General features: G+C 59.1%; 1 protein-coding gene across 9 annotated transcripts in view; it reads left to right on the top strand.

Annotated features, from left to right (window-relative positions):
* Positions 1-693: 693 nt before the first annotated feature.
* PLEKHA5 (pleckstrin homology domain containing A5) overlaps positions 694-24,135 on the top strand; it is a 74,981-nt gene continuing 51,539 nt past the window's right edge. For 7 of the 9 annotated variants that reach the window (XR_012882271.1, XM_075855623.1, XM_075855624.1 and 4 more), the window contains exons 1-6: positions 694-762; positions 16,178-16,261; positions 16,631-16,733; positions 17,126-17,230; positions 20,308-20,380; positions 22,233-22,333. Coding sequence is in view for 8 of the 9 variants with exons in the window: in XM_075855623.1 (XP_075711738.1) it covers positions 746-762; positions 16,178-16,261; positions 16,631-16,733; positions 17,126-17,230; positions 20,308-20,380; positions 22,233-22,333 (483 nt within the window). In the remaining variant the exon portion in view is untranslated. Of the gene's footprint in view, positions 763-13,389; positions 13,463-16,177; positions 16,262-16,630; positions 16,734-17,125; positions 17,231-20,307; positions 20,381-22,232; positions 22,334-22,478; positions 22,510-24,135 lie in introns of those variants that run through there. The other 2 variants (XM_075855630.1, XM_075855629.1) reach the window with 2 other exon arrangements.

Raw genomic sequence — 24,135 nt, forward strand, 5'->3', positions numbered from 1 at the left:
TGCTTTGGTTGTGAGCGGTGCCTGGAATGAGGCCATCACATGTTGCTGTGTGCAGTGTGTGCTGCTTTGGTTGTGAGCGGTGCCTGGAATGAGGCCATCACATGTTGCTGTGTGCAGTGTGCTGCTTTGGTTGTGAGCGGTGCCTGGAATGAGGCCATCACATGTTGCTGTGTGCAGTGTGCTGCTTTGGTTGTGAGCGGTGCCTGGAATGAGGCCATCACATGTTGCTGTGTGCAGTGTGTGCTGCTTTGGTTGTGCGCGGTGCCTGGAATGAGGCCATCACATGTTGCTGTGTGCAGTGTGTGCTGCTTTGGTTGTGAGCGGTGCCTGGAATGAGGCCATCACATGTTGCTGTGTGCAGTGTGCTGCTTTGGTTGTGAGCGGTGCCTGGAATGAGGCCATCACATGTTGCTGTGTGCAGTGTGCTGCTTTGGTTGTGAGCGGTGTCTGGAATGAGGCCATCACGTGTTGCTGTGTGCAGTGTGTGCTGCTTTGGTTGTGAGCGGTGCCTGGAATGAGGCCATCACATGTTGCTGTGTGCAGTGTGCTGCTTTGGTTGTGAGCGGTGCCTGGAATGAGGCCATCACATGTTGCTGTGTGCAGTGTGCTGCTTTGGTTGTGAGCGGTGCCTGGAATGAGGCCATCACATGTTGCTGTGCACTGAGCATGCTCTGATCTCTTCCCTCACATTCCTTCTCCTCACACGCCGCTCCATCTGTCATTCAGTCTCCGCTCGTCCCTCGTCATGTTCCAGCGTCTCCGGTGAGTGATGAGCTGTGTACACGGGGCTAATGCCGTCCCCTGCCTGGCACAGCGGCTTGTGTGGGCGCCGGGAGGACTCCGCACTATTATATAATCAGGAGGGCAGCGCTGCAGCCACGATCATTCCTGACTTACTGGGGATACAAGGTTCAATGGCTGCAAAAGAAGGGTTAATGGCTGTGCCGGGGATTCATGGGTTAATGGCTGTGTCCGGGGAGGTGGGGGTTAATGGCTGTGCCGGGGATTCATGGGTTAATGGCTGTGTCCGGGGAGGCGGGGGTTAATGGCTGTGCCGGGGATTCATGTGTCCGGGGAGGCGGGGGTTAATGGCTGTGCCGGGGATTCATGTGTCCGGGGAGGCGGGGGTTAATGGCTGTGGCCGGGGAGGCGGGGGTTAATGGCTGTGGCCGGGGAGGCGGGGGTTAATGGCTGTGGCCGGGGAGGCGGGGGTTAATGGCTGTGGCCGGGGAGGCGGGGGTTAATGGCTGTGGCCGGGGAGGCGGGGGTTAATGGCTGTGGCCGGGGAGGCGGGGGTTAATGGCTGGAGGCGGGGGTTAATGGCTGTGGCCGGGGAGGCGGGGTCTAATGGCTGTGTCCGGGGAGGCGGGGGTTAATGGCTGTGGCCGGGGAGGCGGGGTCTAATGGCTTTGGCCGGGGAGGCGGGGTCTAATGGCTGTGGCCGGGGAGGCGGGGTCTAATGGCTGTGGCCGGGGAGGCGGGGTCTAATGGCTGTGGCCGGGAGGCGGGGTCTAATGGCTGTGGCCGGGAGGCGGGGTCTAATGGCGGTGGCCGGGAGGCGGGGTCTAATGGCGGTGGCCGGGGAGGCGGGGTCTAATGGCGGTGGCCGGGGAGGCGGGGTCTAATGGCGGTGGCCGGGGAGGCGGGGTCTAATGGCGGTGGCCGGGGAGGCGGGGTCTAATGGCTGCGGCCGGGGAGGCGGGGTCTAATGGCTGCGGCCGGGGAGGCGGGGTCTAATGGCTGCCTCCGGGGAGGCGGGGTCTAATGGCTGCCTCCGGGGAGGCGGGGTCTAATGGCTGCCTCCGGGGAGGCGGGGTCTAATGGTAGACCCCTCAAGATTTGTTTTTTGCATAGGGTACAAATATTTACTGAAACAGAGGAAACTAAAGAAACCTCTGGGCAAAACTGACAGACTGACCTCTGCCCCGGCCGAGCGCAGCGCCTCAACGCAACGCAAATACAGAATCATGTGTCGGGCTCCGCCCCCGGACGCCGCACCGCTGATCAGCTTCACCCTAGTGGTGCCCCCCATTCTAACTGTAACCCTAATTTTATCAATTATTTATCTCTTGTTTCTGACTACATCCTAAAGTCACCCTATGTTACCCTCCTATCCCTCTACACCCAACTAGAGGGAGCTCACTGTATACAGCTATATACAGCCTGCAGCAGAATGTTTTATACAGCTCCCATAGAGTTACATGATATCTCTATGTACTTAGCTCCTCCTAGTGGTGGCTGCAGGCAGTAGAATCTTGTGTAACCCTATGGGAGCTGTATAGATCTGTATGTAGTGAGCTCCCTCTAGTGGTGGCTGCAGGCAGAATGTTATCATATAACTCTGGGAGCTGTATATATCTGTATGTAGTGAGCTTCCCCTAGTGGTGGCTGCAGGTAGTAGAATGTTATCATGTAACTCTATGGGAGCTGTATATATCTGTATGTAGTGAGCTCCCCCTAGTGGTGGCTGCAGGCAGCAGAATGTTATCATGTAAGTATGGGAGCTGTATATATCTGTATGTAGTGAGCTCCCCCTAGTGGTGACTGCAGGCAGCAGAATGTTATCATGTAACTCTATGGAAGCTGTATATATCTGTATGTAGTGAGCTCCCCCTAGTGGTGACTGCAGGCAGCAGAATATTATCATGTAACTCTATGGGAGCTGTATATATCTGTATGTACTGAGCTCCTCCTAGTGGTGACTGCAGGTAGCAGAATGTTATCATGTAATTATGGGGGCTGTATATATCTGTATGTAGTGAGCTCCCCCTAGTGGTGACTGCAGGCAGCAGAATGTTATCATGTAACTCTATGGGAGCTGTATATATCTGTATGTAGTGAGCTCCCCATAGTGGTGGCTGCAGGTAGCAGAATGTTATCATGTAACTATGGGAGCTGTATATATCTGTAGGTAGGGAGCGCCCCCTAGTGGTGACTGCAGGCTGCAGAATATTATCATGTAACTCTATGGGAGCTGTATATATCTGTATGTAGTGAGCTCCCTCTAGTGGTGGCTGCAGGCAGTAGAATGTTATCATGTAACTCTATGGGAGCTGTATAAATCTGTATGTAGTGAGCTCCCCCTAGTGGTGGCTGCAGGCAGCAGAATATTATCATGTAACTCTATGGGGGCTGTATATATCTGTATGTAGTGAGCTCCCCCTAGTGGTGACTGCAGGCAGCAGAATGTTATCATGTAACTCTATGGGAGCTGTATATATCTGTATGTAGTGAGCTCCCCCTAGTGGTGACTGCAGGCAGTAGAATGCTCTCATGTAACTCTATGGGAGCTGTATACATCTGTATGTAGTGAGCTCCCCCTAGTGGTGGCTGCAGGCAGCAGAATATTATCATGCAGCTCTATAGGAGCTGTATATATCTGTATGTAGTGAGCTCCCTCTAGTGGTGGCTGCAGGCAGTAGAATGTTATCATGTAACTCTATGGGAGCTGTATAAATCTGTATGTAGTGAGCTCCCCCTAGTGGTGGCTGCAGGCAGCAGAATATTATCATGTAACTCTATGGGGGCTGTATATATCTGTATGTAGTGAGCTCCCCCTAGTGGTGACTGCAGGCAGCAGAATGTTATCATGTAACTCTATGGGAGCTGTATATATCTGTATGTAGTGAGCTCCCCCTAGTGGTGACTGCAGGCAGTAGAATGCTCTCATGTAACTCTATGGGAGCTGTATACATCTGTATGTAGTGAGCTCCCCCTAGTGGTGGCTGCAGGCAGCAGAATATTATCATGTAACTCCATGGGAGCTGTATACATCTGTATGTAGTTTGCTCCCCCTAGTGGTGGCTGTAGGCAGCAGAATGTTATAATGTAACTGTATGGGAGCTGTATATATCTGTATGTAGTGAGCTCCCCCTAGTGGTGGCTGCAGGCCTCAGAATGTTATCATGTAACTCTATTCGAGCTGTATACATCTGTATGTAGTGAGCTCCCCCTAGTGGTGGCTGCATGCAGCAGAATGTTATCATGTAACTCTATGGGAGCTGTATATATCTGTATGTAGTGAGCTCCCCCTAGTGGTGACTGCAGGCAGCAGAATATTATCATGTAACTGTATGGGAGCTGTATACATCTGTATGTAGTGAGCTCCCCCTAGTGGTGACTGCAGGCAGCAGAATGTTATTATGTAACTCTATGGGAGCTGTATATATCTGTATGTAGTGAGTGCCCTCTTGTGGTGGCTGCAGGCAGCAGAATATTATCATGTAACTCTATGGGAGCTGTATATATCTGTATGTAGTGATGTCCCTCTAGTGGTGACTGCAGGCCTCAGAATGTTATCATGTAACTCTATTCGAGCTGTATACATCTGTATGTAGTGAGCTCCCCCTAGTGGTGGCTGCATGCAGCAGAATGTTATCATGTAACTCTATGGGAGCTGTATATATCTGTATGTAGTGAGCTCCCCCTAGTGGTGGCTGCAGGCAGCAGAATATTATCATGTAACTGTATGGGAGCTGTATATATCTGTATGTAGTGAGCTCCCCCTAGTGGTGGCTGCAGGCAGCAGAATGTTATCATGTAACTCTATGGGAGCTGTATATATCTGTATGTAGTGAGCTCCCCCTAGTGGTGGCTGCAGGCAGCAGAATATTATCATGTAACTCTATGGGAGCTGTATATATCTGTATGTAGTCAGGTCCCCCTAGTGGTGGCTGCAGGCAGCAGAATGTTATCATGTAACTCTATTCGAGCTGTATACATCTGTATGTAGTGAGCTCCCCCTAGTGGTGGCTGCATGCAGCAGAATGTTATCATGAAACTCTATGGGAGCTGTATATATCTGTATGTAGTTTGCTCCCCCTAGTGGTGGCTGCAGGCAGCAGAATGTTATCATGTAACTCTATGGGAGCTGTATATATCTGTATGTAGTGAGCTCCCCCTAGTGGTGGCTGCAGGCAGCAGAATATTATCATGTAACTCTATGGGAGCTGTATATATCTGTATGTAGTGAGTGCCCCCTAGTGGTGGCTGCAGGCAGCAGAATGTTATCATGCTCTCATGTAACTGTCTACGGTGGGGGTTTGGAGCTCTGTATGATTCTATGGTCCTGCAGGGTATAGAGCAGTCCTGGATGGGGGGTGTACGTTCTTTTGTGGGTCTCGGGTGTCCTCCGCCTCCTCAGTTACAGGGTGCGGATCGCTGAGGTACATGGCGCTGTATAATGTTTTCTTCCTATTATCCCGATGACTTTCCGGCAGTTTTCTTTCTGGCAGATCCCTGGTCTTTGATCTATGGCTTGCAGTTATCGGAGGATGCTGGGAGTTGTAGTTGGGAACAGTTGGAGAGACCCTGTGAGATTCGGGTATTAGGGTGATGCTGGAGCGGTCACTCTGCGGTGTCATGTGATGAGCTGGGCCGGCTCTTGCGCCCTCTGGTGGCTGCGGTGGTGACGGGGCTGGTGAGACGCTGTGGAGGTTTCTGCAGTGATAATTATGCAGCGATGCTGCTACACTGTAACGAGGCGCATATGTCGCCATCACAGGCGTCTCCCACACATGACGTTTCGGCAGCTGGTGTTTTTCTGCGCTCTTCATACAATCGCACTTTTAACTCCCTCCTGTCCGGAGATCCACTGCGCCCCCCCCCTCCCCCCGGGTAGTAGATGAAATGAATCCGAGGATGGGCGAGATCAGGAGCGGCCCCTGAGCTTCATATAGGATGTGGCCCCTACAGAGTAAATGTCTCCTGTTCATAACGAGACACTGTTTTAGTCCCTCACCAGTTTCTGCTTGCTGTCAGTGAATTAATGAAATACAAAGTCTGTTAGAAAGCAGCAGCTCTTTATTCTCTGCTGTTGGTCGTGTCCTGATCATCTCGTTCCTGATAGTCCGGCGCTCCACGGCGCCTCTGGGGGATGGTGCAGTGTGTGGCCCCTGAGTCCCCGGTGTGCGCAGTTAGAGCTCCCCTTCGCTGAGGATAACCCTTCAGCAATCGGATGAGCAATAAATAATGAATCTTCCGTCAGTCACCGGATTATAAATGACGCGTCCCTGGTGACGGGGTGACCTGGATGTGACCCTGGGCCCCGGGCCCCTCTGTGCAGCCTCCGTTTGTGCTCTGTGTCGCTCTGTTTTTCACTGTTCTTGTAGTTACTTCTGTTAGTCCAATCAGAATGAGGCTCCTGAACAGCCCGACGGCCAATGAGATGCAATTCAGAGGAAGGACCGTGTGCGCAGCGCTGACGTACCGAGCGTTCTGCAAATACCAACTACACGTGACTGTACAGGAGGGAGCGGGGCCCCAACTACACGTCACTACAGGAGGGAGCGGGGCCCCAACTACACGTCACTGTACAGGAGGGAGCGGGGCCCCAACTACCCGTCACTGTACAAGAGGGAGCGGGGCCCCAACTACACGTCACTGTACAGGAGGGAGCGGGGCCCCAACTACACGTCACTACAGGAGGGAGCGGGGCCCCAACTACACGTCACTGTACAGGAGGGAGCGGGGCCCCAACTACACGTCACTGTACAAGAGGGAGCGGGGCCCCAACTACACGTCACTACAGGAGGGAGCGGGGCCCCAACTACACGTCACTGTACAAGAGGGAGCGGGGCCCCAACTACACGTCACTGTACAGGAGGGAGCGGGGCCCCAACTACACGTCACTGTACAGGAGGGAGCGGGGCCCCAACTACACGTCACTACAGGAGGGAGCGGGGCCCCAACTACACGTCACTACAGGAGGGAGCGGGGCCCCAACTACACGTCACTGTACAGGAGGGAGCGGGGCCCCAACTACCCGTCACTGTACAGGAGGGAGCGGGGCCCCAACTACACGTCACTGTACAGGAGGGAGCGGGGCCCCAACTACACGTCACTGTACAGGAGGGAGCGGGGCCCCAACTACCCGTCACTGTACAGGAGGGAGCGGGGCCCCAACTACACGTCACTGTACAGGAAGGAGCGGGGCCCCAACTACACGTCACTGTACAGGAGGGAGCGGGGCCCCAACTACACGTCACTACAGGAGGGAGCGGGGCCCCAACTACACGTCACTGTACAAGAGGGAGCGGGGCCCCAACTACACGTCACTGTACAGGAGGGAGCCGGGCCCCAACTACACGTCACTGTACAGGAGGGAGCGGGGCCCCAACTACACGTCACTACAGGAGGGAGCGGGGCCCCAACTACACGTCACTACAGGAGGGAGCGGGGCCCCAACTACACGTCACTGTACAGGAGGGAGCGGGGCCCCAACTACACGTCACTGTACAGGAGGGAGCGGGGCCCCAACTACCCGTCACTGTACAGGAGGGAGCGGGGCCCCAACTACACGTCACTGTACAGGAAGGAGCGGGGCCCCAACTACACGTCACTGTACAGGAGGGAGCGGGGCCCCAACTACCCGTCACTGTACAGGAGGGAGCGGGGCCCCAACTACACGTCACTGTACAGGAGGGAGCGGGGCCCCAACTACACGTCACTGTACAGGAGGGAGCGCGGCCCCAACTACACGTCACTGTACAAGAGGGAGCGGGGCCCCAACTACACGTCACTGTACAGGAGGGAGCGGGGCCCCAACTACACGTCACTACAGGAGGGAGCGGGGCCCCAACTACACGTCACTACAGGAGGGAGCGGGGCCCCAACTACACGTCACTGTACAGGAGGGAGCGGGGCCCCAACTACACGTCACTACAGGAGGGAGCGGGGCCCCAACTACACGTCACTGTACAGGAGGGAGCGGGGCCCCAACTACCCGTCACTGTACAGGAGGGAGCGGGGCCCCAACTACCCGTCACTGTACAGGAGGGAGCGGGGCCCCAACTACACGTCACTGTACAGGAGGGAGCGGGGCCCCAACTACACGTCACTGTACAGGAGGGAGCGGGGCCCCAACTACACGTCACTGTACAGGAGGGAGCGGGGCCCCAACTACACGTCACTACAGGAGGGAGCGGGGCCCCAACTACACGTCACTGTACAGGAGGGAGCGGGGCCCCAACTACCCGTCACTGTACAGGAGGGAGCGGGGCCCCAACTACCCGTCACTGTACAGGAGGGAGCGGGGCCCCAACTACACGTCACTGTACAGGAGGGAGCGGGGCCCCAACTACACGTCACTGTATAGGAGGGAGCGGGGCCCCAACTACACGTCACTGTACAGGAGGGAGCGGGGCCCCAACTACCCGTCACTGTACAGGAGGGAGCGGGGCCCCAACTACCCGTCACTGTACAGGAGGGAGCGGGGCCCCAACTACCCGTCACTGTACAGGAGGGAGCGCGGCCCCAACTACACGTCACTGTACAAGAGTTAGCGGGGCCCCAACTACACGTCACTGTACAAGAGGGAGCGGGGCCCCAGCTACACGTCACTGTACAGGAGGGAGCGGGGCCCCAGCTACACGTCACTGTACAGGAGGGAGCGGGGCCCCAACTACACGTCACTGTACAAGAGGGAGCGGGGCCCCAACTACACGTCACTGTACAGGAGGGAGCGGGGCCCCAACTACACGTCACTGTACAGGAGGGAGCGGGGCCCCAACTACACGTCACTGTACAGGAGGGAGCGGGGCCCCAACTACACGTCACTGTACAGGAGGGAGCGGGGCCCCAACTACACGTCACTGTACAGGAGGGAGCGGGGCCCCAGCTACACGTCACTGTACAGGAGGGAGCGGGGCCCCAACTACACGTCACTGTACAAGAGGGAGCGGGGCCCCAACTACACGTCACTGTACAGGAGGGAGCGGGGCCCCAACTACACGTCACTGTACAGGAGGGAGCGGGGCCCCAACTACACGTCACTGTACATGAGGGAGCGGGGCCCCAACTACACGTCACTGTACATGAGGGAGCGGGGCCCCAACTACACGTCACTGTACAGGAGGGAGCGGGGCCCCAACTACACGTCACTGTACAGGAGGGAGCGGGGCCCCAACTACACGTCACTGTACAAGAGGGAGCGGGGCCCCAACTACACGTCACTGTACAGGAGGGAGCGGGGCCCCAACTACACGTCACTGTACAGGAGGGAGCGGGGCCCCAACTACACGTCACTGTACAGGAGGGAGCGGGGCCCCAACTACACGTCACTGTACAGGAGGGAGCGGGGCCCCAACTACACGTCACTGTACAGGAGGGAGCGGGGCCCCAACTACACGTCACTGTACAGGAGGGAGCGGGGCCCCAACTACACGTCACTGTACAGGAGGGAGCGGGGCCCCAACTACACGTCACTGTACAGGAGGGAGCGGGGCCCCAACTACACGTCACTGTACAGGAGGGAGCGGGGCCCCAACTACACGTCACTGTACAGGAGGGAGCGGGGCCCCAACTACACGTCACTGTACAGGAGGGAGCGGGGCCCCAACTACACGTCACTGTACAGGAGGGAGCGGGGCCCCAACTACACGTCACTGTACAGGAGGGAGCGGGGCCCCAACTACACGTCACTGTACAAGAGGGAGCGGGGCCCCAACTACACGTCACTGTACAGGAGGGAGCGCGGCCCCAACTACACGTCACTGTACAAGAGTTAGCGGGGCCCCAACTACACGTCACTGTACAGGAGGGAGCGGGGCCCCAACTACACGTCACTGTACAGGAGGGAGCGGGGCCCCAACTACACGTCACTGTACAGGAGGGAGCGGGGCCCCAACTACACGTCACTGTACAGGAGGGAGCGGGGCCCCAACTACACGTCACTGTACAGGAGGGAGCGGGGCCCCAACTACACGTCACTATATAAGAGGGAGCGGGGCCCCAACTACACGTCACTACAGGAGGGAGCGGGGCCCCAACTACACGTCACTGTACAAGAGGGAGCGGGGCCCCAACTTCACGTCACTGTACAGGAGGGAGCGGGGCCCCAACTACACGTCACTATATAAGAGGGAGCGGGGCCCCAACTACACGTCACTGTACAAGAGGGAGCGGGGCCCCAACTTCACGTCACTGTACAGGAGGGAGCGGGGCCCCAACTACACGTCACTGTACAAGAGGGAGCGGGGCCCCAACTACACGTCACTGTACAGGAGGGAGCGGGGCCCCAACTACACGTCACTGTACAAGAGGGAGCGGGGCCCCAACTACACGTCACTGTACAGGAGGGAGCGGGGCCCCAACTACCCGTCACTGTACAAGAGGGAGCGGGGCCCAACTACACGTCACTGTACAGGAGGGAGCGGGGCCCCAACTACACGTCACTGTACAGGAGGGAGCGGGGCCCCAACTACACGTCACTGTACAGGAGCGAGCGGGGCCCCAACTACACGTCACTGTACAAGAGGGAGCGGGGCCCCAACTACACGTCACTGTACAGGAGGGAGCGGGGCCCCAACTACACGTCACTATATAAGAGGGAGCGGGGCCCCAACTACACGTCACTGTACAAAAGGGAGCGGGGCCCCAACTACACGTCACTGTACAAGAGGGAGCGGGGCCCCAACTACACGTCACTGTACAAGAGGGAGCGGGGCCCCAACTACACGTCACTGTACAAGAGGGAGCGGGGCCCCAACTACACGTCACTGTACAAGAGGGAGCGGGGCCCCAACTACACGTCACTGTACAGGAGGGAGCGGGGCCCCAACTACACGTCACTGTACAGGATACAGGAGGGAGCGGGGCCCCAACTACACGTCGCTGTACAGGAGGGAGCGGGGCCCCAACTACACGTCACTGTACAGGAGGGAGCGGGGCCCCAACTACACGTCACTGTACAGGAGGGAGCGGGGCCCCAACTACACGTCACTGTACAGGAGGGAGCGGGGCCCCAACTACACGTCACTGTACAGGAGGGAGCGGGGCCCCAACTACACGTCACTGTACAGGAGGGAGCGGGGCCCCAACTACACGTCACTGTACAGGAGGGAGCGGGGCCCCAACTACACGTCACTATATAAGAGGGAGCGGGGCCCCAACTACACGTCACTGTACAGGAGGGAGCGGGGCCCCAACTACACGTCACTGTACAGGAGGGAGCGGGGCCCCAACTACCCGTCACTGTACAAGAGGGAGCGGGGCCCCAACTACCCGTCACTGTACAGGAGCGAGCGGGGCCCCAACTACACGTCACTGTACAAGAGGGAGCGGGGCCCCAACTACACGTCACTGTACAGGAGGGAGCGGGGCCCCAACTACACGTCACTGTACAGGAGGGAGCGGGGCCCCAACTACACGTCACTGTACAGGATACAGGAGGGAGCGGGGCCCCAACTACACGTCACTGTACAGGAGCGAGCGGGGCCCCAACTACACGTCACTGTACAAGAGGGAGCGGGGCCCCAACTACACGTCACTGTACAGGAGGGAGCGGGGCCCCAACTACACGTCACTGTACAGGAGGGAGCGGGGCCCCAACTACACGTCACTGTACAGGAGGGAGCGGGGCCCCAACTACACGTCACTGTACAGGAGGGAGCGGGGCCCCAACTACACGTCACTGTACAGGAGGGAGCGGGGCCCCAACTACACGTCACTATATAAGAGGGAGCGGGGCCCCAACTACACGTCACTACAAGAGGGAGCGGGGCCCCAACTACACGTCACTGTACAGGAGGGAGCGGGGCCCCAACTACACGTCACTGTACAAGAGGGAGCGGGGCCCCAACTACACGTCACTGTACAGGAGGGAGCGGGGCCCCAACTACACGTCACTGTACAGGAGGGAGCGGGGCCCCAACTACACGTCACTGTACAGGAGGGAGCGGGGCCCCAACTACACGTCACTGTACAGGAGGGAGCGGGGCCCCAACTACACGTCACTGTACAAAAGGGAGCGGGGCCCCAACTACCCGTCACTGTACAAGAGGGAGCGGGGCCCCAACTACACGTCACTGTACAGGAGGGAGCGGGGCCCCAACTACACGTCACTGTACAGGAGGGAGCGGGGCCCCAACTACACGTCACTGTACAAGAGGGAGCGGGGCCCCAACTACACGTCACTGTACAGGAGGGAGCGGGGCCCCAACTACACGTCACTGTACAGGAGGGAGCGGGGCCCCAACTACACGTCACTATATAAGAGGGGGCCCCAACTACCCGTCACTGTACAGGAGGGAGCGGGGCCCCAACTACACGTCACTGTACAGGAGGGAGCGGGGCCCCAACTACACGTCACTGTACAGGAGGGAGCGGGGCCCCAACTACCCGTCACTGTACAGGAGGGAGCGGGGCCCCAACTACACGTCACTGTACAGGAGGGAGCGGGGCCCCAACTACACGTCACTGTACAGGAGGGAGCGCGGCCCCAACTACACGTCACTGTACAAGAGGGAGCGGGGCCCCAACTACACGTCACTGTACAGGAGGGAGCGGGGCCCCAACTACACGTCACTGTACAGGAGGGAGCGGGGCCCCAACTACACGTCACTACAGGAGGGAGCGGGGCCCCAACTACACGTCACTACAGGAGGGAGCGGGGCCCCAACTACACGTCACTGTACAGGAGGGAGCGGGGCCCCAACTACACGTCACTACAGGAGGGAGCGGGGCCCCAACTACACGTCACTGTACAGGAGGGAGCGGGGCCCCAACTACCCGTCACTGTACAGGAGGGAGCGGGGCCCCAACTACACGTCACTGTACAGGAGGGAGCGGGGCCCCAACTACACGTCACTGTACAGGAGGGAGCGGGGCCCCAACTACACGTCACTGTACAAGAGGGAGCGGGGCCCCAACTACACGTCACTGTACAGGAGGGAGCGCGGCCCCAACTACACGTCACTGTACAGGAGGGAGCGGGGCCCCAACTACACGTCACTGTACAGGAGGGAGCGGGGCCCCAACTACCCGTCACTGTACAGGAGGGAGCGGGGCCCCAACTACACGTCACTGTACAGGAGGGAGCGGGGCCCCAACTACACGTCACTGTACAGGAGGGAGCGGGGCCCCAACTACCCGTCACTGTACAGGAGGGAGCGGGGCCCCAACTACACGTCACTGTACAGGAGGGAGCGGGGCCCCAACTACACGTCACTGTACAGGAGGGAGCGGGGCCCCAACTACACGTCACTGTACAGGAGGGAGCGGGGCCCCAACTACACGTCACTTTATAAGAGGGAGCCCAGTGTATGGGGTGTGGGGTGGTGTACAGGTTTTGGGATGGGGGGCTGTGTACAGTGTAATGTGGGGGTGACATCGGCAGTGGGCGGGGTCTCCGTGCTGACCCTCATTCTTGTGTCTTCAGTGGACGGATGATGGGGGTGATCGCCTTTATCGGGGCTGTTCTTCCTGTCGGCGGGGGAGGGTCCGCTCGGTGTCTGCGGGTGCTGTAGTTGGGATGTGATGAGTTGGGGGGGGTCTTGGTGTTGGGGTTCAGGGACGTCCTCTCGCTCTAGGATTGGCTGAAGTCTCTTCCCGGTTCAGGCGCAGCAGAGCGGAGATCTCCCGTCCGCAGCCGCCCAGCATAGGAGGTGGAGACACTGACGGCGCGGCTACTCCGGTCTCTAGGACTCTGCTACATTGCGGCCTCTGCGTGGTCTCCTCGGCTCTTGTAGGTGACCCCGGGGCTTTTTTTTTTAGGTGCCCCCTCCCCCCCCCCCCGTGTATCATCCACCCCGGTGCAGCGCTGGGCGACCTGTGACCTCATCTGTGATCCAGACTGGAGATTGTCTGCAGGGGTCCTGTGTACCTGGGACGTGTCATGTTGTGTCATTCTGATTAGTGGCTGGTGGTCACAGCCTGTGACATATTGGGCTCTGACAATGACCGGACACTGCTGGCTGTCAGTGAATAGAAGCATTCTTATTTACATCCAGCATATGAAAACCTGACTTGTCCTGCTCACACAGCTGAGGGTTTGTTACAATGTATCAGTGTAGAAAATCCTCTGAGCTAAACACATCAGCAGCACAAACCTCCCTGTCCTGAACTCCAGGCTGATGCCTGCTGCCTGCACTGATACATTGTAACAAACGCGTGAGCAGAACTAGCTACGTCCGGGTTTGTACCTATTCACTGACAGCAAGCAGAGATGTTGAGGAATGAAAACTTTCTATTAGGAGGTTGAAGACGATGACGCGTTCTGTCCAGGAGACGGCCGCTCGCTGTCGCACGGCACCGGACGCGCTTTCTGCAGACTCCTATGTCCTCTGTTTCCCCAAAATATCGCGGTGGTGCGAGCGGAGATCTACCGGTTGGCGCGTTATTTTTGATGCGTGGATCAGTTTCCCATAATGCTGAGCGGCAGTTTGATTTTGACGCTCGGAAGGATTGTTTTATTTTACAGTGCGGCCGTGCTGGAGATGATGGACCGCGCAGCGAGCGACTGTGGTCCACGTGTCAGACAGGAAGCGCGTCATACGGGGAGCCGAGCGTCCCTGTCACCACCGTCTAATGTCACGCCACCAATCCTGTGCGCACGAAGATCAGCCCCCGTCCTCACTACCGCCCGGCCCCCCCGTCCTCGCTGCCGCCCGGCCCCCCCGTCCTCGCCACCGCCCGGCCCCCCCGGTCCTCGCCACCGCCCGGCCCCCCCCGTCCTCGCCGCCGCCCGGCCCCCACCTTCCTCGCCGCCGCCCGGCCCCCCCGTCCTCGCCACCGCCCGGCCCCCCCGTCCTCGCCACCGCCCGGCCCCCCCGTCCTCGCTACCGCCCGGCCCCCCCGTCCTCGCTGCCGCCCGGCCCCCACCTTCCTCGCTGCCGCCCGGCCCCCCCGTCCTCGCCGCCGCCCGGCCCCCCCGTCCTCGCCACCGCCCGGCCCCCCCGTCCTCGCCGCCGCCCGGCCCCCCCCGTCCTCGCCGCCGCCCGGCCCCCACCGTCCTCGCCGCCGCCCGGCCCCCACCGTCCTCGCCGCCGCCCGGCCCCCACCGTCCTCGCCGCCGCCCGGCCCCCACCTTCCTCGCCGCCGCCCGGCCCCCACCTTCCTCGCCGCCGCCCGCCCCCCCCCCCCCGTCCCCGCTGCTTGCCTCCTTGCTATCTGGGTGACTGATGTGGCCGGCACTATCCCGTTCTTCCTCGTTTCGTCAGTTTCCCGGAGGTCGGTGTATGCAGATGATGAGTGGTAGCGGCGGTGCCTCGCTGTGAATGGCGCACTGTTCTCTGTGGGAGGGCGGCTTGTACCGGGAAATCACAGAGAAATATTTTCCACTTTTCATACAAATCCAGACACAGAACGTATTGTATCAGCTCCGGACCCCACAGTGACCCCCGATGTCCTGCAGCAGAGGGTCTGCCTATAGGTACCGGACTTCCACCACACATGTATCCCACTGTCACCCCTGGGCGGGGCCGGACCTGTTTTGTGTCTGCTGGGCGAGGCCGGACCTGTTTTGTGTCTGCTGGGCGAGGCCGGACCTGTTTTGTGTGCTGCTGGGCAGGGCCGGACCCGGTTTGTGTCTGCTGGGCGGGGCCGGACCCGGTTTGTGTGTCTGCTGGGCGGGGCCGGACCCGGTTTATGTGCGCTGGGCGGGGCCGGACCCGTTTTTGGTGTGTGTGCTGGGCGGGGCCGGACCCGGTTTGTGTGCCCGCTGGGCGGGGCCGGACCCGGTTTGTGTGGTGTCGGTTCTGGACCTCGGGCTCCGGGTTTATAGAGGACTTGTCGTCGGTTCTGTGGTATCTCTGCCTGGACTCCTGTCGTTCTCTCCTGCCGCCCGGGACACCCACTACTGCCCTCATCATTCTGGTCTTATCACAGTGGTGGGTCCGGCAGTTTCTTAATTCTCCGGGGTCGAGGGTCAGGACCAGTGATCGTCATATGGGGGAGGGGGCCGCCATTACAGTGTCATCCAGCTTTCCACACACCCTGCACGCTTCTGCAGTTACTGTACATAGTGATGGATGATGGGGGGAGTTGTCTCGTACGTCTGTAAATGTTCAGATAAGCGGGCGCCCCTGCTCTCCGGCCTGTTAAGCTCGGGGAGTCATTTCATAAAATAATGCGATTCTACCGCGTAACTCCGGCTGCGCCAACCGTACCGAAATCCTCCTAATCACCTGACGGATCTGACAGAGCGCTGTGTCGGCTGCAGGATCTGGTAATCCGGCACTCGCTCCCGTGTGATATTGGCTGCTGCTGTTACGGGGTCGGCTCCCCGGCGTCCGCGTCTCTCCGCGCTCCTGTCAGTCCGTTTAGGGAGGGGGAGGTTATAACTTCACTACGTTTAGTTTCCGTTGCTCGTCGGCGCGGTCCTTTCTTGTACTCGGCTCCTTCTCTCCTGTGTTTGGCGCGGTGTCCGCCGTCGTCTTACGGTTTTCGTGTCTTGTTGCAGCCACAATGAGCGGAAAGTGACCTGTAAGCACCCGGTCAGCGGCCAGCCCTCCCAGGACAACTGCATCTTCGTGGTGAACGACCAGTGAGTATTAACCCTTCACTCCGGACAGATTCATGTATTGGGGCCTCCTTTAGATTCAGTGGGGTCATTATTGGGGGCAGGATGTGAGACCTGCGGTGTGCACCTGACCCCTCAGGGGGGGGGGGGGGCTGGACCCAGTCATTGGAGCGGACAGACACCTGTATAACTACCTGATTACATACATATTCACCCCGTCAGGTCCATGTTTGTCAGGAGCTCCTGGCGACCTCAGACGGGACACCTGCATGTTACGTCACCCCCTCTCCTCGGCTCACGACTTATATTAGGGGGTCTCGTCTGTTCGGAGGCTGCTGCAGGAGAATGATAAGCTGGAGTCCTGACTGGTGCCCGGGTTACTTTCATTTTCAGGCCCTCGGCAGCGATGACATCTCAGGAGACGAAGGACCGAACTGTCAGCATGACGAGCGACAACTCCAACACTGCCGCAAACCCTACCAGCCCCCTGTCCCGGGTGAGTGCCCCCCCCCCCAGCTCCTTGTCCCGGGAGAGTGTCCTCACCCCCAGCTCCTTGTCCCGGGAGAGTGTCCTCACCCCCAGCTCCTTGTCCCGGGAGAGTGTCCTCACCCCCAGCTCCTTGTCCCGGGAGAGTGTCCTCACCCTCAGCTCCTTGTCCCGGGAGAGTGTCCTCACCCTCAGCTCCTTGTCCCGGGAGAGTGTCCTCACCCCCAGCTCCTTGTCCCGGGAGAGTGTCCTTACCCCCCCAGTTACCTTTCCAGGGTGCGCGTCCCCCCCCCCCACTAACCCCCTGTCCTTGGAGAGTCTGTCCCCCCTAGTGTGCTCGCTCTGCTCTGTTGTGTTAGGTGAGGACAATATTTGTGGACATTTCACTCTTCTCATCCTCAGCCCTCAAGATCATCCGGAAAAGTACACAACTTTGGGAAAAGGTCAAACTCCATAAAGAGAAATCCCAACGCCCCAGTGGCGATGCGCGGCTGGCTGTATAAGAAGGTGCGTTGTCATTACAGTAACATGGATGAGTCGGCCGATGCTCTAATATTAGACATAGATAGAAGTAGAAGTAATGGCGGGCACCGCTAACAACTGTATATCTGGGTGACCAGACCGTGTGTATGAAACGCCCCTACACTCCAATATCAAGGCACAAAGTACATATGGTCCACCTAAACTTTAAGTACAAAACACGTGACCTACAAAACAATAAAAACAGGTAAACACCCATCTCTCCCCCACATGAGCGAATAAGGAAAACCTCCTGTATGAAGGGAAGGGAGAGAAACCCTCCTGTATGGAGGGAAGGGAGAGGAACCTCCTGTATGGAGGGAAGGGAGAGGAACCTCCTGTATGGAGGGAAGGGAGAGGAACCTCCTGTATGAGGGGAAGGGAGAGAAACCTCCTGTATGAGGGGAGAGAAAACCTCCTGTATGAGGGGAGAGAAAACCTCCTGTATGAGGGGAGAGAAAACCTCCTGTATGAGGGGAGAGAAACCTCCTGCATGAAGGGAAGGGAGAGGAACCTCCTGTATGAAGGGAAGGGAGAGGAACCTCCTGTATGAGGGGAGAGAAACCCTCCTGTATGAAGGGAAGGGAGAGGAACCTCCTGTATGAGGGGAGAGAAAACCTCCTGTATGAGGGGAGAGAAAACCTCCTGTATGAGGGGAAGGGAGAGGAACCTCCTGTATGAAGGGAAGGGAGAGGAACCTCCTGTATGAAGGGAAGGGAGAGGAACCTCCTGTATGAAGGGAAGGGAGAGGAACCTCCTGTATGAAGGGAAGGGAGAGGAACCCTCCTGTATGACGGGAAGGGAGAGGAACCCTCCTGTATGGAGGGAGAGAAACCTGTATGAAGGGAGGGAAACCTCCTGTATGAAGGGAGGGAAACCTCCTGTATGGAGGGAAGGGAGAGAAACCCTCCTGTATGGAGGGAAGGGAGAGAAACCCTCCTGTATGGAGGGAAGGGAGAGAAACCCTCCTGTATGGAGGGAAGGGAGAGAAACCCTCCTGTATGGAGGGAAGGGAGAGAAACCCTCCTGTATGGAGGGAAGGGAGAGAAACCCTCCTGTATGGAGGGAAGGGAGAGAAACCCTCCTGTATGGAGGGAAGGGAGAGAAACCCTCCTGTATGGAGGGAAGGGAGAGAAACCCTCCTGTATGGAGGGAAGGGAGAGAAACCCTCCTGTATGGAGGGAAGGGAGAGAAACCCTCCTGTATGGAGGGAAGGGAGAGAAACCCTCCTGTATGGAGGGAAGGGAGAGAAACCCTCCTGTATGGAGGGAAGGGAGAGAAACCCTCCTGTATGGAGGGAAGGGAGAGAAACCCTCCTGTATGGAGGGAAGGGAGAGAAACCCTCCTGTATGGAGGGAAGGGAGAGAAACCTCCTGTATGAAGGGAAGGGAGAGGAACCTCCTGTATGAAGGGAAGGGAGAGGAACCTCCTGTATGAAGGGAAGGGAGAGGAACCTCCTGTATGAAGGAAGGGAGAGGAACCTCCTGTATGAAGGGAAGGGAGAGGAACCCTCCTGTATGACGGGAAGGGAGAGGAACCCTCCTGTATGGAGGGAGAGAAACCTGTATGAAGGGAGGGAAACCTCCTGTATGAAGGGAGGGAAACCTCCTGTATGGAGGGAAGGGAGAGAAACCTCCTGTATGGAGGGAAGGGAGAGAAACCCTCCTGTATGGAGGGAAGGGAGAGAAACCCTCCTGTATGGAGGGAAGGGAGAGAAACCCTCCTGTATGGAGGGAAGGGAGAGAAACCCTCCTGTATGGAGGGAAGGGAGAGAAACCCTCCTGTATGGAGGGAAGGGAGAGAAACCCTCCTGTATGGAGGGAAGGGAGAGAAACCCTCCTGTATGGAGGGAAGGGAGAGAAACCCTCCTGTATGGAGGGAAGGGAGAGAAACCCTCCTGTATGGAGGGAAGGGAGAGAAACCCTCCTGTATGGAGGGAAGGGAGAGAAACCCTCCTGTATGGAGGGAAGGGAGAGAAACCCTCCTGTATGGAGGGAAGGGAGAGAAACCCTCCTGTATGGAGGGAAGGGAGAGAAACCCTCCTGTATGGAGGGAAGGGAGAGAAACCCTCCTGTATGGAGGGAAGGGAGAGAAACCCTCCTGTATGGAGGGAAGGGAGAGAAACCCTCCTGTATGGAGGGAAGGGAGAGAAACCCTCCTGTATGGAGGGAAGGGAGAGAAACCCTCCTGTATGGAGGGAAGGGAGAGAAACCCTCCTGTATGGAGGGAAGGGAGAGAAACCCTCCTGTATGGAGGGAAGGGAGAGAAACCCTCCTGTATGGAGGGAAGGGAGAGAAACCCTCCTGTATGGAGGGAAGGGGGAGGTGCCTCCTGTATGAAGGGAGAGAAGCCTCCTGTATGGAGGGAAGGGAGAGAAACCTGTATGAGGGGAGAGAAACCCTCCTGTATGGAGGGAAGGGAGAGGAACCTCCTGTATGAAGGGAAGGGAGAGGAACCTCCTGTATGAAGGGAAGGGAGAGGAACCTCCTGTATGAAGGGAAGGGAGGGGAACCCTCCTGTATGGAGGGAGGGAAACCTGTATGAAGGGAGGGAAACCTCCTGTATGAAGGGAGGGAAACCTCCTGTATGGAGGGAAGGGAGAGGAACCTCCTATATGAGGGGAGAGAAACCATCCTGTATGAGGGGAGAGAGAACCTCCTGTATGGAGGGGAGAGAGAACCTCCTGTATGGAGGGGAGAGAATCCCTCCTGTATGAGGGGGGGGGACCTTGCTGATTGCACTGGTGGGTAGACAGGCAGCAGAGGGTTAATCTGGCAGAGTCACCCTATAGTGTTAATGTTCCCACACTACCCCCGATGTGTCAGTAACACCTGCCGCTGATCCTGTGCCGAGCATTAATCACCGGAGGTTGTAGATCCGTCCCCGTCACTGCTGCAGTACTGTCTAGTGGTGGACCTGGGACTTGTGGTGCTCGCCTCCCTCCGCTCTATGCTTAGACTATTCTTGTGATGCGGCTCAACACGTCGTCACAGCTCCACTGAGAAAACCAGCAAACACGGGTCAGGAAGTCCTTCTATTCAGCAACATGTGACTGTTTTTTGCAGGCAAATTCGGGGATGAAGTTATGGAAGAAGCGCTGGTTTGTGCTGTCGGACCTGTGTCTCTTCTATTACAGAGGTGAGCGCCCCGTCCCCCCGTCCTGTGTTATCTCTGCAGTAATCTGTCATGGTAATGTGTGGCTTCATATGAGTGGAGGAAAAAGTCGCTGCCTCCAGTGATGAAATCCATTACATTGGCGATATGGAAACGAGCATATTTTCTGAAGAAGTTCGACCCGGTGGCACCTTTTATAGATGTGGTGGGCAGGGGCGCGGCGGTGCTAGTGGATGTGGTGGGCAGGGGCGCGGCGGTGCTAGTGGATGTGGTGAGCAGGGGCGGTGCGAGTGGATGTGGTGAGCAGGGGCGGTGCGAGTGGATGTGGTGAGCAGGGGCGGTGCGAGTGGATGTGGTGAGCAGGGGCGGTGCGAGTGGATGTGGTGGGCAGGGGCGGTGCGAGTGGATGTGGTGAGCAGGGGCGCGGCGGTGCGAGTGGATGTGGTGAGCAGGGGCGGTGCGAGTGGATGTGGTGAGCAGGGGCGGTGCGAGTGGATGTGGTGAGCAGGGGCGGTGCGAGTGGATGTGGTGAGCAGGGGCGGTGCGAGTGGATGTGGTGAGCAGGGGCGGTGCGAGTGGATGTGGTGAGCAGGGGCGGTGCGAGTGGATGTGGTGAGCAGCGGCGGTGCGAGTGGATGTGGTGAGCAGGGGCGGTGCGAGTGGATGTGGTGAGCAGGGGCGGTGCGAGTGGATGTGGCGAGCAGGGGCGCGGCGGTGCGAGTGGATGTGGTGAGCAGGGGCGGTGCGAGTGGATGTGGTGAGCAGGGGCGGTGCGAGTGGATGTGGTGAGCAGGGGCGGTGCGAGTGGATGTGGTGAGCAGGGGCGCGGCGGTGCGAGTGGATGTGGTGAGCAGGGGCGCGGCGGTGCGAGTGGATGTGGTGAGCAGGGGCGGTGCGAGTGGATGTGGTGAGCAGGGGCGGTGCGAGTGGATGTGGCGAGCAGGGGCGCGGCGGTGCGAGTGGATGTGGTGAGCAGGGGCGGTGCGAGTGGATGTGGTGGGCAGGGGCGCGGCGGTGCGAGTGGATGTGGTGAGCAGGGGCGGTGCTAGTGGATGTGGTGGGCAGGGGCGCGGCGGTGCGAGTGGATGTGGTGAGCAGGGGCGGTGCGAGTGGATGTGGTGAGCAGGGGCGGTGCGAGTGGATGTGGCGAGCAGGGGCGCGGCGGTGCGAGTGGATGTGGTGAGCAGGGGCGGTGCGAGTGGATGTGGTGAGCAGGGGCGGTGCGAGTGGATGTGGTGAGCAGGGGCGGTGCGAGTGGATGTGGTGAGCAGGGGCGGTGCGAGTGGATGTGGCGAGCAGGGGCGCGGCGGTGCGAGTGGATGTGGTGAGCAGGGGCGGTGCGAGTGGATGTGGTGAGCAGGGGCGGTGCGAGTGGATGTGGCGAGCAGGGGCGCGGCGGTGCGAGTGGATGTGGCGAGCAGGGGCGGTGCGAGTGGATGTGGCGAGCAGGGGCGGTGCGAGTGGATGTGGCGAGCAGGGGCGGTGCGAGTGGATGTGGTGAGCAGGGGCGCGGCGGTGCTAGTGGATGTGGCGAGCAGGGGCGGTGCGAGTGGATGTGGTGAGCAGGGGCGCGGCGGTGCTAGTGGATGTGGCGAGCAGGGGCGGTGCGAGTGGATGTGGCGAGCAGGGGCGGTGCGAGTGGATGTGGCGAGCAGGGGCGGTGCTAGTGGATGTGGCGGGCAGGGGCGCGGCGGTGACACGGGTGACATTAGCCACATGACAGCCCACGTGTATCTGAACTGATAACATCCATCATCCGCTGGTATTTAGAGGACGCCTGATCCTTGCAGTTATGTCGGTTTCCTGGAGCACTGCTGGGCGTGGCGTCTATAAGCCCCTCCTCTTACGCCACTTTTACTTTGGTTTCTTTCTGCAGATGAGAAGGAGGAAGGCGTCCTGGGCAGCATCTTACTTCCAAGCTTCCAAATCTCACCAGTGACCGTAGACGACCATATTAACCGCGTGTACGCCTTTAAGGTGAGCGCCTCGTGTAAAACATTGATGGTTGTAGTCTCAGCAGCGCGGGGGGATAGTGGGAGTAGTGATCCTATATTCATGTCTCCAGATTTTCAGTTTTTCTGTCTTCTCTCTCTTTGGGGTACAAAACGAGCCGCGTATCGCTGACGAAAACAATCTGATGTCACCTGATCATGGTAAGTGGTGTAACCGGAGGAAGCAAGGGGCCCCACATCCTGCCCCCTACACAGCACAGGGGCCCCACATCCTGCCCCCTACACAGCACAGGGGCCCCACATCCTGCCCCCTACACAGCACAGGGGCCCCACATCCTGCCCCCTACACAGCACAGGGGCCCCACATCCTGCCCCCTACACAGCACAGGGGCCCCACATCCTGCCCCCTACACAGCACAGGGGCCCCACATCCTGCCCCCTACACAGCACAGGGGCCCCACATCCTGCCCCCTACACAGCACAGGGGCCCCACATCCTGCCCCCTACACAGCACAGGGGCCCCACATCCTGCCCCCTACACAGCACAGGGGCCCCACATCCTGCCCCCTACACAGCACAGGGGCCTCACATTCTGCCCCATAAAAACAACACCGCACAGGGGCCCCACATCCTGCCCCATAAAAACAACACAGCACAGGGGCCCCACATCCTGCCCCCTACACAGCACAGGGGCCCCACATCCTGCCCCCTACACAGCACAGGGGCCCCACATCCTGCCCCCTACACAGCACAGGGGCCCCACATCCTGCCCCCTACACAGCACAGGGGCCCCACATCCTGCCCCCTACACAGCACAGGGGCCTCACATCCTGCCCCCAGCACAGGGGCCTCACATTCTGCCCCATAAAAACACCGCACAGGGGCCCCACATCCTGCCCCCAACACAGCACAGGGGCCCCACATCCTGCCCCCAACACAGCACAGGGGCCCCACATCCTGCCCCCTACACAGCACAGGGGCCCCACATCCTGCCCCCTACACAGCACAGGGGCCCCACATCCTGCCCCCTACACAGCACAGGGGCCCCACATCCTGCCCCCTACACAGCACAGGGGCCCCACATCCTGCCCCCTACACAGCACAGGGGCCCCACATCCTGCCCCCTACACAGCACAGGGGCCCCACATCCTGCCCCCTACACAGCACAGGGGCCCCACATCCTGCCCCCTACACAGCACAGGGGCCCCACATCCTGCCCCCTACACAGCACAGGGGCCCCACATCCTGCCCCCTACACAGCACAGGGGCCCCACATCCTGCCCCCTACACAGCACAGGGGCCTCACATTCTGCCCCATAAAAACAACACCGCACAGGGGCCCCACATCCTGCCCCATAAAAACAACACAGCACAGGGGCCCCACATCCTGCCCCCTACACAGCACAGGGGCCCCACATCCTGCCCCCTACACAGCACAGGGGCCCCACATCCTGCCCCCTACACAGCACAGGGGCCCCACATCCTGCCCCCTACACAGCACAGGGGCCCCACATCCTGCCCCCTACACAGCACAGGGGCCCCACATCCTGCCCCCTACACAGCACAGGGGCCTCACATCCTGCCCCCAGCACAGGGGCCTCACATTCTGCCCCATAAAAACACCGCACAGGGGCCCCACATCCTGCCCCCAACACAGCACAGGGGCCCCACATCCTGCCCCCAACACAGCACAGGGGCCCCACATCCTGCCCCCAACACAGCACAGGGGCCCCACATCCTGCCCCATAAAAACAACACCGCACAGGGGCCCCACATCCTGCCCCATAAAAACGCAGCACAGGGGCCCCACATCCTGCCCCATTAAAA

This window comes from Rhinoderma darwinii, chromosome 3 (assembly GCF_050947455.1).
Source record: "Rhinoderma darwinii isolate aRhiDar2 chromosome 3, aRhiDar2.hap1, whole genome shotgun sequence".
Classification (NCBI taxonomy): Eukaryota; Metazoa; Chordata; class Amphibia; order Anura; family Rhinodermatidae; genus Rhinoderma; species Rhinoderma darwinii.